A 13,144-nucleotide genomic window follows, 5' to 3' on the forward strand; every position below is an offset into this window, starting at 1 on the left:
ACATTTTCGGTCATGTACTTGTACATCTTCAGTTTCTATGCTTATATAAGACTGTATAACATAATAAACATTATTCCTTGTTTCTATGATTACATCGTTCATTCCCACCCCCTCCAGTCCACACGTGACAGTGTACCATCACCTGACTACGAGCTGCTGAAACGAGAATTCGGAAACTTGAGGTCACCGCCGCCCCCGTCCAGTCCCAAACATGGTGACACACCCACTTATGCTCAGCTGAACTCTGACCCCTACTCGGAGCCACTGAGACTGCCCGACTTTGCAGAGCCCTACGAACAACATGTGCCTGCTTACGCCGAACCTTACGAGGTATGTACACGTAGCTATAGATAAATGTGTCTATGCATACTAATATTGTAGGATTGAACTTTATATCAGGCAACACCATTCCTATTTTATTGCCCTAGCTGTTGGCTGGTTTCTGCTAGCTAAGAGCCTTCCTCATTCATAGCTGGCATACATATAAGTACTGCCTTTGTATGTTTGTACAGCACGCTCCTATAGTGGGAGACCATGTGAGTCGCTTGTCAGTATAGACTCAGTGGAGTCCCTCTTAATGCGATTATGGCTTTGTTATGATATTGACTGTGCTCTGTTTTGGTCACGTTGTACGCAGGTCATCCTCTATAATACAGCCAGGTTAATGAGGCTCATAGCCACTATAGAATGCATGTGTTTTGATTTGTGTTAGTATAATACAGTACGTAGGCCACCTCTTGAATTTCAGCAAGGTGTCTATGGGATTTAGAAGCCCAAAGACAGTGATTTAGTATCCCGAGTGTAGCGAGGGTACTACAATTAAGTGGCTGAGGGCTTCTAAACCATGTGGACATTGACAAAACAGTGTCTAACTCATTTAGATACTAGTGCGCATGCGCAAACCGCTTGACTACATTACAATTGCTTGACAATGGAATACTAGGTATACTAAGTAAATTGCAGGCATACCAAGTCCCATAGTATACTTGCTCTGAGGCACTTTTCCCATGTACTTCCCATGTACCTCCCATGTAGATCTTATCAACTAGTGTCTAATATTAAATAGTTCCAAAATTATGTTATAGTGATTGCTAGAAGATGTGCATGCATGTTCAGTGTTACCACATCAAAGCCCTGGGTTAGAGACTACATGTAAATTACCCTGCCCACTTCAAAGCAAATTGAGTGTTTCAAACGTAGGCAAAACAAACATAGTTCCGACAGTTATTGTGACAAGCAGAATTTTAATCACAAAGGATAGTTTCCATGGTGTCAGAACGAGTGTGTTACTGTACACATCCCACTTGGACGACTGTTTCACCCCTCGGAGATTTGTGGTCGTCCTATCACTAGGGAGATCGACGTCCCTCTGGTGTGTTTGGAGGCGTGTTTATCTGTTTAATTGTTTCTTAATAAAATTCATTGTTTTCATTTTCTAAGGGAATCCTCTCAAGAAGTAATTTGTTAACGTCGCGCTTCAGCCTTTAAAATTGCATTAATTTTGCATAATAATTATGATGTTCTTTATGTCATAAATAATTTATCGTTAAAATTTTCCAATGTATCGAGATGCTATTGTTTCATCGATCATATGGAGTGTTAGTGCATGCATTGTAGTTGTGCCAGCGGAAAAAAATAGTTGAAGATGTCCCTATAGCTGTGAAATTAATAGTTAAATTGTAGTATCTATTTGATTGCTACGTGTCGAGGTATGCATGAATAACAATTGTATACCAATGTATGTATCCTTTTGCAAATTGTATACGTAAATTGAAGTTTCTTTCTCATAACATTGTACAGTGTCAGTGTACAGTGTATAAAATAATTGTGTGTTGCTAATTCCCATATGTGTGCATATAGTCAGTACCAACATATCGATAACTGTGTTTTCATAACCTGCATGGGAAGGGTCAGTTTTAGAGCTAGAGAGCAACGTTAGTTGTAGCGGCGGGCAGGGTGATTACTCACTGAGCTAATTATCATTTTTGCGATAGAGTAGATTATTCGATAAGTCTTTTAAAGTGTGTAACATTTTATGTTAAGATAAGTTTAGAAAAGTGCGTTTTTAGAAAGATAAGTATGTCTTGTGATGGACATGTAGTTCTGTCTCTAATTGTTGCCTCATACTCGATCTGACAAATTCTACTTAGTGCAAGCAATGATTATAACTTGCCTGCACCTATGAACTCTACGCACCGTTCCCCTGGGTTGTCTAATCGGTACCTGCTAGTGAGAACAAGGTTCCTTCAACATCGAACAATAATATTATTATTAGAGCAAGCTGCGTCAATTTCAATTAATGCACAGTTTCAATTAATGCACAGTTTCAACAATTAAAGTGTTTTATGTTTAGTTTAATTGGTTGCATAGATGGTATAGAGAATTAGAGTACATAATATGTGTACAAGCTGACATGATCACATGATTACCTGTCCCCACGGTTTCAAACACATTCTGTGCATGCACGTTTGTCAATGAGGCACGTACTGCTTGTTCATTAAAATACCTATTGTTGATAGACAGCCGCTTTCGGAGTCCTTAAAAAAAGAAAAAGAATGTGTTGGTTTTTGGTGAGTTGCTGTGCACTTCGGAGTTTAGCCAAAACAGCCAGTGTTTGATGGTGTATATCCAACACAGGTGTGTGTTTGGTGGTACTGTTCCTCTTGACCAGGTGGCCGACCTTATGTCTAGGTGCACACTGTGGTACCTGTGGTAGTACTGTGGTGATACCGTGGTACTGTTATACTGTGGCAGTGCTGTATTATTATGGTACCTGTGGTAGTACTGTGGTAGTGTTGAGCTTGTCCCACAGTTTCTGTATGCTGTAAAGTATGAGATTTGTCACCATAACTTTCTCAGGGAAATCACTGACGGAACTACATCTGTCAGCTGGTTTTTGATGATTATGGTGTACGTAGAACGTGCTACATTGAAAGCAAAAGACCGTGTTTCCTCATACTGTGTGTAAGCCTGAATAATAGCTGCTGTCAACATATTCTTGGCACAAACATGGTAGCACTAATTACATACTCAATAATGTGGAAGATTCGGAAGTCTAATCGGACAATAAATTTCCTCGAATACTTTCCACAATATTATTTTCCTTATCTAATTGGCCAAGTACACACTTGCCAAGAAAACCTTGTGTGTGTCGTGGACGTATGAAAACATTAAGTTATCGATAATTTTTTTGTCATTCCAACCATATTATGGAAATATTGTTTACCATGTACCAATCTTGTAGAGTAACTTCCACTACTTACAACTAAATTCTGTACTTGTGCTGTTTGCCAAGTGGCATGGCATTCCAGCACATCTTCAATATTAATACCGATCAGCGTCCACTTTATTGTCTGTGTGGCTATACGTATGTTCGTGCATAGTACGTTACTTACATTCCTCCTATGTACATTCGGTGGTTGGGTGTGTCCACTGCACTTAGTTGTTTGTTGATGATTAAATTGTTGCTGGCTAGCAGTACAACAACAAAGTTATATAATAATGAGACACAATCATTGGTGAAGTTATTGCATGTTCAAAGTATATTAAACACGTTTCAATGCTCACGTTGTTATGACTACTACCATATAAGTTGTTTTGTTGTGGTACGGTTGACATGAAGTCATGGTATGTGTTGAAACAAAGTAGTACATGTTCCTAAGTTTTGGAGCTCTGCCTTCATACTTGAGGTTTTATATGAGCTCCAAAACAGTTGCGCACTCGCCCTAATGAACATTTGGTATGATCTACTATTAATAAATCCCCTCCTTCTACAGATTACACGGGATCCTGTCTACCAAACACTGGATGACGCAGCGTCAGTTCCCTCAAAGAAGGCCCCTCCCACGACACCACCCCCTGCACACTACTCGCAAGTGGCCGATGCCCTGCCTATTGGCTGGAAGGTTAAGACAGTCGGAGGCGGGGGAGGAGGGTCAAGATTAACGCTACCACAGCAGAGAAGTGGAAGCAGAACCAGTCTCTCACAAGTCTGATACCGATAACTGTGATTCCGAGTCCTGCATGGAATGGGAACTCTCTGTATGGAAATTCTCTCTTAATTTTTGTTTGGCCCTCGATTTCTTATCCATCCATCATCATTGTAATCTTATAACTGCAAGTAGCACTCTAGATATTAAATGCCACACCTGACAGGATCACTGATTCCACGTATTGCTCACTTCACTTAATTTTTTTGCAACAATAAATTTTAATTCTTCGTCTGTCCACAATTGTGCTTATGATTTGGTATGTCGCGAGTATAGTTTGTGTACATGTGCAATTAGCGTGCACATTAAACTAATTAAATATTCGTGGTCTGTTGGTTTGTTTAAACTATACACCCCCTCAAACATACTATGTCTCTGTGCTAAACTAGGTCAATTGTAGACATATATAATTATATAATTATGCATGTGACCAAATTAAGGCAATTAGGTGCATACAGCCTAGAGGCATGTAGTAGTAGCGAGTGTAGGTATAATAACTATAGTACGTGACATCGATCCATATATAATATAAATAATCTGCATGGCTAGCTCTCGTACGTGACTAGGCATGCTATGCCACAATGATAATTATTAATTAGTGTGGGAAGAATAATCATTCATGTTGGGGTTCATTCCCTTGAAATGTTGGGAAGTTGAGTTATTATCGCATTCTGTTTGGCTACGAGGTATGCAGTAGCGAGAGTGTACGTAGGTATATAATAATTATAGTACGTGACATCGTAATAATTTTAATTTTAATAATCTGCATGCATGGCTATAGCTCTCGTATGTGACTTAATTAGTGTGGGAGAAATAATAATTATTCATGTTGAATTGGCCGCGCGCGGGGATTATTCTCTCGAAATGTTGGGAAGTCGAACAATTGTTTGGCTACGAGGTAAAAAGTACATATATTTTTGATGACCCTGTGCCTATCACATGCAATACAACGTTATAACACACATATCAAAAAGTGAACTCTCACTGGAGGTGCAGGGGAGGTGAGGTGATGTACTGTACACAAATTAATGTATGTTACCAAATAAAAACAAAAATAAATTATTCAATATAAAATTATGATAATTTATATTCGAAAACTACTACATGTAACAGTACGTGCATGGGGATGGTGGGTAGACAAAATGATTGAAAAGTATACAAGATTACATAAACTCAGTTTTGTACAAATATGCAGTAATTTATAAGATGACAAGGGCACGGTCAATTCACTGTGTCTTCTTGTAATGGAGGGGGGAGCGGAGGGGGTGACGTTGTCAACGGTGACGCACTAGTAGTCAGCATTCCGTACGACTCATTTCTTCGAAGCGGAGCTTGTTTCTCTTGATCCGAAGATGAGGACACAGCATTTCTGACCCTCACACCTGAGTAACCTCTGACCTCTGCATAGGCGTACGCAGGGTCGGCATACGGTGGTACCACATCCGTACTCTCCGATTGATTCAGGAGCCCCGTGGATTGAGAGTGAGGTGGTCCGCCGTTGGTACGGGAGGGGTCCCCGTTAGCCGAGGGTTGAGGGACGTGGTTGGGGGTCAGTGGAGTATCAGAGACATATGGGAAGTCAGGATTGTGATGAGGGGCTGGTCCTCCAACTACTGAGATGGGGGTAGAGTTTCCTCCAACACCAGAATAGATTGGATTCAGGGCAGAAACAGCTGGATTCTGGCTCTGGTTCTGGTTCTGGGGATCAGCGTAGACAGGATTGGGAACAAGGCTTGTTTTTGAGCCTTCGATAAGGTTGGCTTGGGAACCGTTATTTGCTGTTGCGTAAATCGGATTGGACGCTTTCATTTCTAGCGCTGCTTTCTTGGCATCGTCGATTGTCTCGTACGTCGGGCCTACTCCGCTCACGGTTATATCCCCATTCCCCTTCGCAATATACGTGTTGTTTCGACTCCGAGAATCTATTCCATTGGCACCTGTGAGTTGGAGGCCACCGTAGGCTTGGTTACCACTGAGTTCATCTGCGGCTCTTGGGTCAGTCATATACACTACAGGGACAACAACGAGAAGGTGTCACATGATAGCTCTAATTAAATCTTTGGAGGGGGAGGGGCAGGGGTAACTTAATTATGTTATTAGGCATTCAAATGGAGGTTTACAAGGCATTTAGGAGATGTACAACTGGAGCACTGAAGTGCTAACCTTCCCTCGACTGTTTGACATGAATAATAATTATTAAAAAATAGAATCAAGTGGAGACTAGAAACATTTTTGAGAACAGAGTTTTAGTGGTGCATGTCTGATCACAGCGAAGTAAGCAAAAAAGGCTTGAGTCTTAAAAGTATGGCTCAAGCACAGCACAATCATAATTCTAGCTTTCTACTTCAGTGACCCTTTTCCATTGTTCTTGGTACGGGATCACTTCAGCTGTAAATACGTACCTCGAATAAAGGCCGCGTGTAGCTAGCCAATGTGTAAGTTCAAGCTTCTTAGCAATTGCTCGCTTTTATCAAAGCCCTGACATTAAAATCTGTCACTATTAAAACTAATAGCTTATTGTGTGGAGGCTTATCCATGCTGTAAACGCAATGCTATGGCAGCCAGGTGAGGAGGCTCAGAATACACAAACAAACAGCAGCCTCAGGGTAATAATTATGTGCATTATAATTATTACACAGTTAGGGCTCAGCTAGTAATAATAAAAAGTACAATACATTGTACTGATACCCCTAGGACAAGCTTTAGAATAATTATAAGCACGTATTATGCTCTCTCCTTTGCAAGTATTTTGTTTGCGATCTATGCGAAAGATAATTATAGCTTTCTACTTTAGTGACCCTTTTCCATAGTTTTGGTATTTATGCGAAAGCTTACAATTTCACAATTGAAAGAGTCTTGCATTCGAAACCTCGTATACAGTGTGGCTGCATGGCAATACTAAATATTCCCACTAACCTGCTTTCCTGCGTTTAGAGGAGCAGCAGCAGCAGATACAACACGCTATGAGGACAACGAGCAATAGGAGCAGAAGAAGACCTCCAGCTCCAGCACCAATGATAATGTATAGGGTCTCTGTGGGAAGAGTGGGTGTTGATTAGTGCTTGCTGTGCTGATGACCCTTTACCGTACACACAATTGGCCAACCGGTAAAGTGTCATTGAAAATACAAACTAAAAACACACAGATGACCAGATGACCCTTTACCAGACACACGAATGGCCAACTGGTATTAAAAGGGTTACAGACCAGTAAAGTTTGTTTACTGCTACACAACAACAATACACAACAACTGAAATAACCTTCTCAAGTGGATTCTCAAGTGGACTGGTAATTAACAGAAAAACCTACTGGTCACTACATGCATGTGCCTAATTAATGCGAATTTGCCGAGCATTGGCAAATAAAATTGCAACTATAGCAATTATCTATACGATCAATAACCACATGTACACATACTCTCACCTTGTGATAGTGGTGTGGGTGAGACCGGTGGGCTAATGGAGGGGCTGCCGGTGGAGATGGATATCATCGTGGCTACAAGGGAGGGCAAACACAACGTGTAATTTTAAGTACACTATGCAATTAACGGTGTGTGAATGAATGATGGCAGCATTAATACGCTATCTACATGCATCTGTTACCGACCTGGGCACGATATTCATTACAACTGTGTACATAAGGTTATGAAAACAAACAATAGCCGGAACTGAATATGACCAAACACTACAAGGAATAGCAAAACAATAACTGCATGGCTAGTACACTATCAGTGACTGTGTGGTAAGTACAAATATGCAAGAATTTGTAGAATTTCTTCAAAATGGGGTGATCCGCTTACTTGTACTGACAATGCAGATCGAGAGTACAATGTAAACAAACAAATAATTATGGTCATTGTAATTGAGTTAATTTTAATTGAAAAGAGACCACCACTTAGAGACACCGGGTTAATAGACTAAGGTGTGGGTAATTGTTGGAAGAGCTGATGGTCTTCCCCATATAAATGGTATACATACAGTTGCATGTGCTATAGTGCAATCACAAAGCATTGAATTTTAGCAATCATACTCTCTCCAGTACAGTTAGTACAACGTCCATTGTCACCTGCAGTTCCAAATGGCCACCTTCCATTAAAGCCACAGAAACTACAACACAAACATTGGAAGGGAGCTTCGAGAAAAGAGAGAGAAAAAGCTTTCCTACTGATTATTTGAGTGATGGTGCGTACGGGAGCTACATTGCATTACTATGTGCATGCATACATCCACCTTCAAAATAAGAGAAACCATGCATCCACATACACTACAGGTTCAATTATAATTATGCCTCGAGGCGTAGCCGCACGAGGGATACGGTAAAGCTGACTGTGTGTGTGTGTGTGTGTGTGTGTGTGTGTGTGTGTGTGTGTGTGTGTGTGTGTCTGTTCCAGCTGTAACTGCTCAACGGTTGCAATGCGACGAAAGCTACCAGCTTCTATAGGTTTCTAGCCACGTTCTCTTGGATTTTGATTCGTGGATTAGCAAACAAAGCTTCTTTCTCGAGTTATGGCTAGTTAAAGAGGTATAGATACTGAAGCAGAACTAGAACAGGTACAATTATTATAAACAAGTTATTGTGTGTGGGATGAGGTAATTGAAACAACCACAATATTGAGGCGCTATGATATCAACAGGAGTCAGTTTCATAATACGTACCTATTCATCCATCCATTCATTCATTCATACATAAATCAGTTTCTTTGACCCTCTACCATATCAAACAACCAGCAAGGGAGTTTTCACTGTTCCGAGCAATCAAAAGAACTCAGTTTCATAATACGTCCCAATTCATTCATACATCAGTTTCAACCATCAGTTTCCTTGACCCTCTGATCTCTAATCTACCATAATTATCACAAGATACAACCAGCAAGGGAGTTTTTTCACTGTTCCCAGCGATCAAAGGAAATAACGATCAAAGGAAATAACGGTATTAATATTTAAATGTGGATTAATTTTGGGCGTGGCTTGTTCTAGATTCGAAGCCACGCCCAAACTAATCCGACCTCCATTCCAGTAACTCCTACGCAACAGATCTGAGCACACGACCAACAAGTGTGAACAAGACTGAGCACAGACTGAGTGGCTGAGGGCAACAGAAGTCCTTAAAAAACAGCACCCACATACATACATGCATACTATCTAAGATGGATGATGGGTGTATATGATCAGCATGCATTGATAACACCACACACAGTATTATCACATGCACACAACTCATGTGGTTGGGTAGTTGGTGTGAACATGATGGGTGTATTTGATCAGCATGCATTGATAACACCCACAGTATTATCACACATGCACACACACAACTCACGTGGTTGGGTAGTTGGTGTGAACGGTCCTATCACACTAGCAGGGGCTGAGACAAGTCCAAGACTACCGTCTGATAGCACATCTCGTACCGTAGACACAATCTCGGAACCATCGGGAACCTCCTCGAAAACTACATCATTGACAGTTGGCCGACTTATGTTGATGTTGAGGTTGAAGAGGAACGTTTCGTTGCCATTGGAATCGACTTGAGTGAACGAGACCATACAGCCTTGGGCGGTAGAGCCTGGGGCAAAGTCACAGGAGACTGTCCCAATGTAGGAGTCGTTGATGGTGACACTGGCTGACTGGGCACTGGTGGTTCCTATGGAAACAGAATGTATGTAAATGGCTTGTATCGTACATATCACGCAACTACCATGCAGTAACATAAAATATAAACTGTCCTGCACTACAGGACCACCACTCATCTTACAAGTACACAATTACAACCACAAATACATTATACTAAGGGATTGTAAAGAGAAGAGAGGGCATGTAACTCATCAGACTCAGCAAACTTCATACTGTTACTAACTTTTAGACATTCCACGTGGGCGGAATGCTTCACTTTGGCAACTACTGGATTCTATTTATAGTATATCCTGCCTCTGATATGAAGTTCACTCCTGATAGTGAGATGCCCTGCCCTCTTATTTTTACAAGCTGTTACGCAATTCCTGTTCAAAATGCAATTACACAGACAAGCTTCTCTACTCTGTAGCAGAGAATTATCATATGCACCAGTTTAATTGTTTTACATAAAAGCCTGAGAGTTGCTCTCGTGGGAATTCAGATTTCAGGCTCCCACAACATAATAAACACAGTCTCATAATCTCGTATTGTCACAGCCTACAGGCACCGCAATTACATTGTTGCCATGTTATACAATGAAGTCTGAGAGCTGCTCTCTGACTGTGGAACTAAAGAGTCCACATCAAGGCGCACTTTTACCACTACTAAGCAACCACCACAACATGAACTAACTTTAAAGGAATGATAATGTGCACTGCCTTGGGTACAGTACACTGAGCTAGCTCAGCTGACTCACACACACACACACATACCATCAACATCCTAGCAGTGTGTGTGTGTGTGTGCTTCCTGTGAACTCATACTAGCACTATATACATGCAACACATCAGAACAGAACAATATAATGAACACAAAGTGTAACCAGTACTACTTCGAACTCCTATGACATTCATCAGGAGTGCATGAATTCATGCAATGATAAGGCACTTCCAGGTACTATAGGTTGACTATTACAAGGCATGTATGTATCATCAGACACACTCACACTTCTGGCTCAACCCAGCCGTAATCAAAATGTTAATCAAAAAACATGAGTTCTAAAACATAATTTTACAGCTACACAGTACATTGTTACTGTAACTATCACAGTATAAGTAGATGCAAGGCCGAGTAATAATGAATATTAATGTACTAATGCAAATCTAGACTCTCATGTAAATTGCCTCGTTATATATTATACGAGAGGAACAGTTGTTAGAAGGACAGACTCATAACAACTAAAACTCAATAATCGATACTCTCTACTCTACCGACTAAAGGTCAGAATTAGTTACAGGAACTTACGGAACGTAATCTCCTCTGATTCTGTATCCCCTGCACTGTTGACAGCTGTAATTACTACCAGCACCAATCTATCAATCTCTAGTCCGTTAGAGGTGCCCAATTCGATGACGTCACCTAACTGGGTTTGAGTGCGCGGGAAAGCAAGAGTCCGACGCTGTTCTTGAGGTACCGAGAGGTCATTAGGGTCACTGTAGGCACTGTAGGCAACTTGGTATCCAGTGATAGGATAGTCTGAGCACGGGGCAGGGGCCTGTACATGAGAGGGGGGGAGGAGGGGTATACGTTGGTGAGTGTGTGGGGCAGGGGCCTGTACATGAGAGGGGTGGGAGGGGTATACGTTGGTGAGTGTGTGGGGGAGGGGTATACGTTGGTGAGTGTGTGGGGGGAGGGGTATACGTTGGTGAGTGTGTGGGGGAGGGAGGGGTATACGTTGGTGAGTGTGTGGGGGGGAGGGATATACGTTGGTGAGTGTGTGGGGGGGGAGGGATATACGTTGGTGAGTGTGTGGGGGGGAGGAGTATACGTTGGTGAGTGTGTGGGGGGGAGGAGTATACGTTGGTGAGTGTGTGGGGCAGGGGCCTGTACATGAGAGGGGGGGAGGGGTATACGTTGGTGAGTGTGTGGGGCAGGGGCCTGTACATGAGAGGGGTGGGAGGGGTATACGTTGGTGAGTGTGTGGGGGAGGGGTATACGTTGGTGAGTGTGTGGGGGGAGGGGTATACGTTGGTGAGTGTGTGGGGGAGGGAGGGGTATACGTTGGTGAGTGTGTGGGGGGGGAGGGATATACGTTGGTGAGTGTGTGGGGGGGGAGGGATATACGTTGGTGAGTGTGTGGGGGGGAGGAGTATACGTTGGTGAGTGTGTGGGGGGGAGGAGTATACGTTGGTGAGTGTGTGGGGCAGGGGCCTGTACATGAGAGGGGGGGAGGGGTATACGTTGGTGAGTGTGTGGGGGGGGAGGGATATACGTTGGTGAGTGTGTGGGGGGGGAGGGATATACGTTGGTGAGTGTGTGGGGGGGAGGAGTATACGTTGGTGAGTGTGTGGGGCAGGGGCCTGTACATGAGAGGGGGGGAGGGGTATACGTTGGTGAGTGTGTGGGGGGGAGGGGTATACGTTGGTGAGTGTGTGGGGCAGGGGCCTGTGTATGAGAGGGAAGGAGGAGGAGTATACGTTGGTGAGTGTGTGGGGGGGAGGGGTATACGTTGATGAGTGTGGGGGAGGGGTATACGTTGGTGAGTGTGTGGGGGGAGGGGTATACGTTGGTGAGTGTGTGGGGGGAGGGGTATACGTTGGTGAGTGTGTGGGGGGGTATACGTTGGTGAGTGTGTGGGGGGAGGGATATACGTTGGTGAGTGTGGGGGGCAGGGGCCTGTACATGAGAGGGGGGAGGGGTATACGTTGGTGAGTGTTTGGGGGGGAGGCAGGGGCCTGTACATGAGAGGGGGGAGGGGTATACGTTGGTGAGTGTGTGGGGGGAGGCAAAGAAAACATTTGTGGTAAACTAAGTGCATGGTGGGTGTAAAAGTAAATACTGGTCAATGTACTCGAGCGTTTCAGGTTCACTGTGCTGTTCATATAACTCTATTACAAAACTTGTCTATTTTGGTCATCCTATAAGCAGGTCATTCTCTCTAATAATTATAGAATGAGCCCAACGAGTCTATAGCGTGCATTTTTCAACCTATGTTAGTAGACCACGTACGTACTCTCTTTATTACAGTCACTACATTAGGGTCTGCTCAAGGGTCACCACTGTAAATCGGTTTCACTGTAAATGGCATGATATTAAATTAGCAACTAAGAGCTAACGAGGCTTATCCGTAAATGCATACTGCAACCATAATAGAAACTAAGCTCATCAGACAGTACTCACATTAAACACAAGTGTTGCTCTAGGACCACCAGCCAATGAAACAGTTGTCATGACTTCACTGCTCCTGATTATCCGAGGATCTAAAAAAAGGTGAAACATAGTTGACAGATGGCAGTATATTATCACTAGCACACTACAAAGCAGGTGAAGTTATTGGCACAACTGGTATGCGTTCGTGTTAAATGCGATACATAATTATGACAAAATGTGGGTGTAAACTGAGCGTTAAATATCACATGTATAGTGAAGGATAGAGCATGTTTAGGCCCTGGTCATCATCAGTGCAATGCTAACTTATCTTAAACACACTATAGGCAACTGATAGACAACTGGCAAATAGGATAACTACTTTCGTATTGCAATGCTAGT

General features: G+C 42.7%; 2 protein-coding genes across 5 annotated transcripts in view; one reads left to right on the plus strand and one right to left on the minus strand.

Moving 5' to 3' along the window:
* Positions 1–4,251, plus strand: part of LOC135344329 (uncharacterized) — a 53,283-nt gene extending 49,032 nt beyond the window's left edge. For all 3 annotated transcript variants that reach the window (XM_064541508.1, XM_064541516.1, XM_064541500.1), the window contains 2 exons: positions 118–330; positions 3,777–4,251. In XM_064541508.1, coding sequence (XP_064397578.1) covers positions 118–330; positions 3,777–3,995 — 432 coding nt within the window. In that variant the 3' untranslated portion in view covers positions 3,996–4,251. The remainder of the gene's footprint in view (positions 1–117; positions 331–3,776) is intronic.
* A 676-nt stretch (positions 4,252–4,927) lies between these two features.
* The window catches only part of LOC135344925 (uncharacterized), a 12,788-nt gene continuing 4,571 nt past the window's right edge, over positions 4,928–13,144 (minus strand). For both annotated transcript variants that reach the window (XM_064542226.1, XM_064542218.1), the window contains 6 exons: positions 12,776–12,855; positions 10,901–11,150; positions 9,306–9,626; positions 7,413–7,484; positions 6,906–7,022; positions 4,928–5,998 (listed from right to left, as the gene is read on the minus strand). In XM_064542226.1, the coding sequence (XP_064398296.1) occupies positions 5,211–5,998; positions 6,906–7,022; positions 7,413–7,484; positions 9,306–9,626; positions 10,901–11,150; positions 12,776–12,855 (1,628 nt within the window). In that variant the 3' untranslated portion in view covers positions 4,928–5,210. The remainder of the gene's footprint in view (positions 5,999–6,905; positions 7,023–7,412; positions 7,485–9,305; positions 9,627–10,900; positions 11,151–12,775; positions 12,856–13,144) is intronic.

Source organism: Halichondria panicea, chromosome 1, assembly GCF_963675165.1.
Source record: "Halichondria panicea chromosome 1, odHalPani1.1, whole genome shotgun sequence".
Lineage (NCBI taxonomy): Eukaryota > Metazoa > Porifera > Demospongiae > Suberitida > Halichondriidae > Halichondria > Halichondria panicea.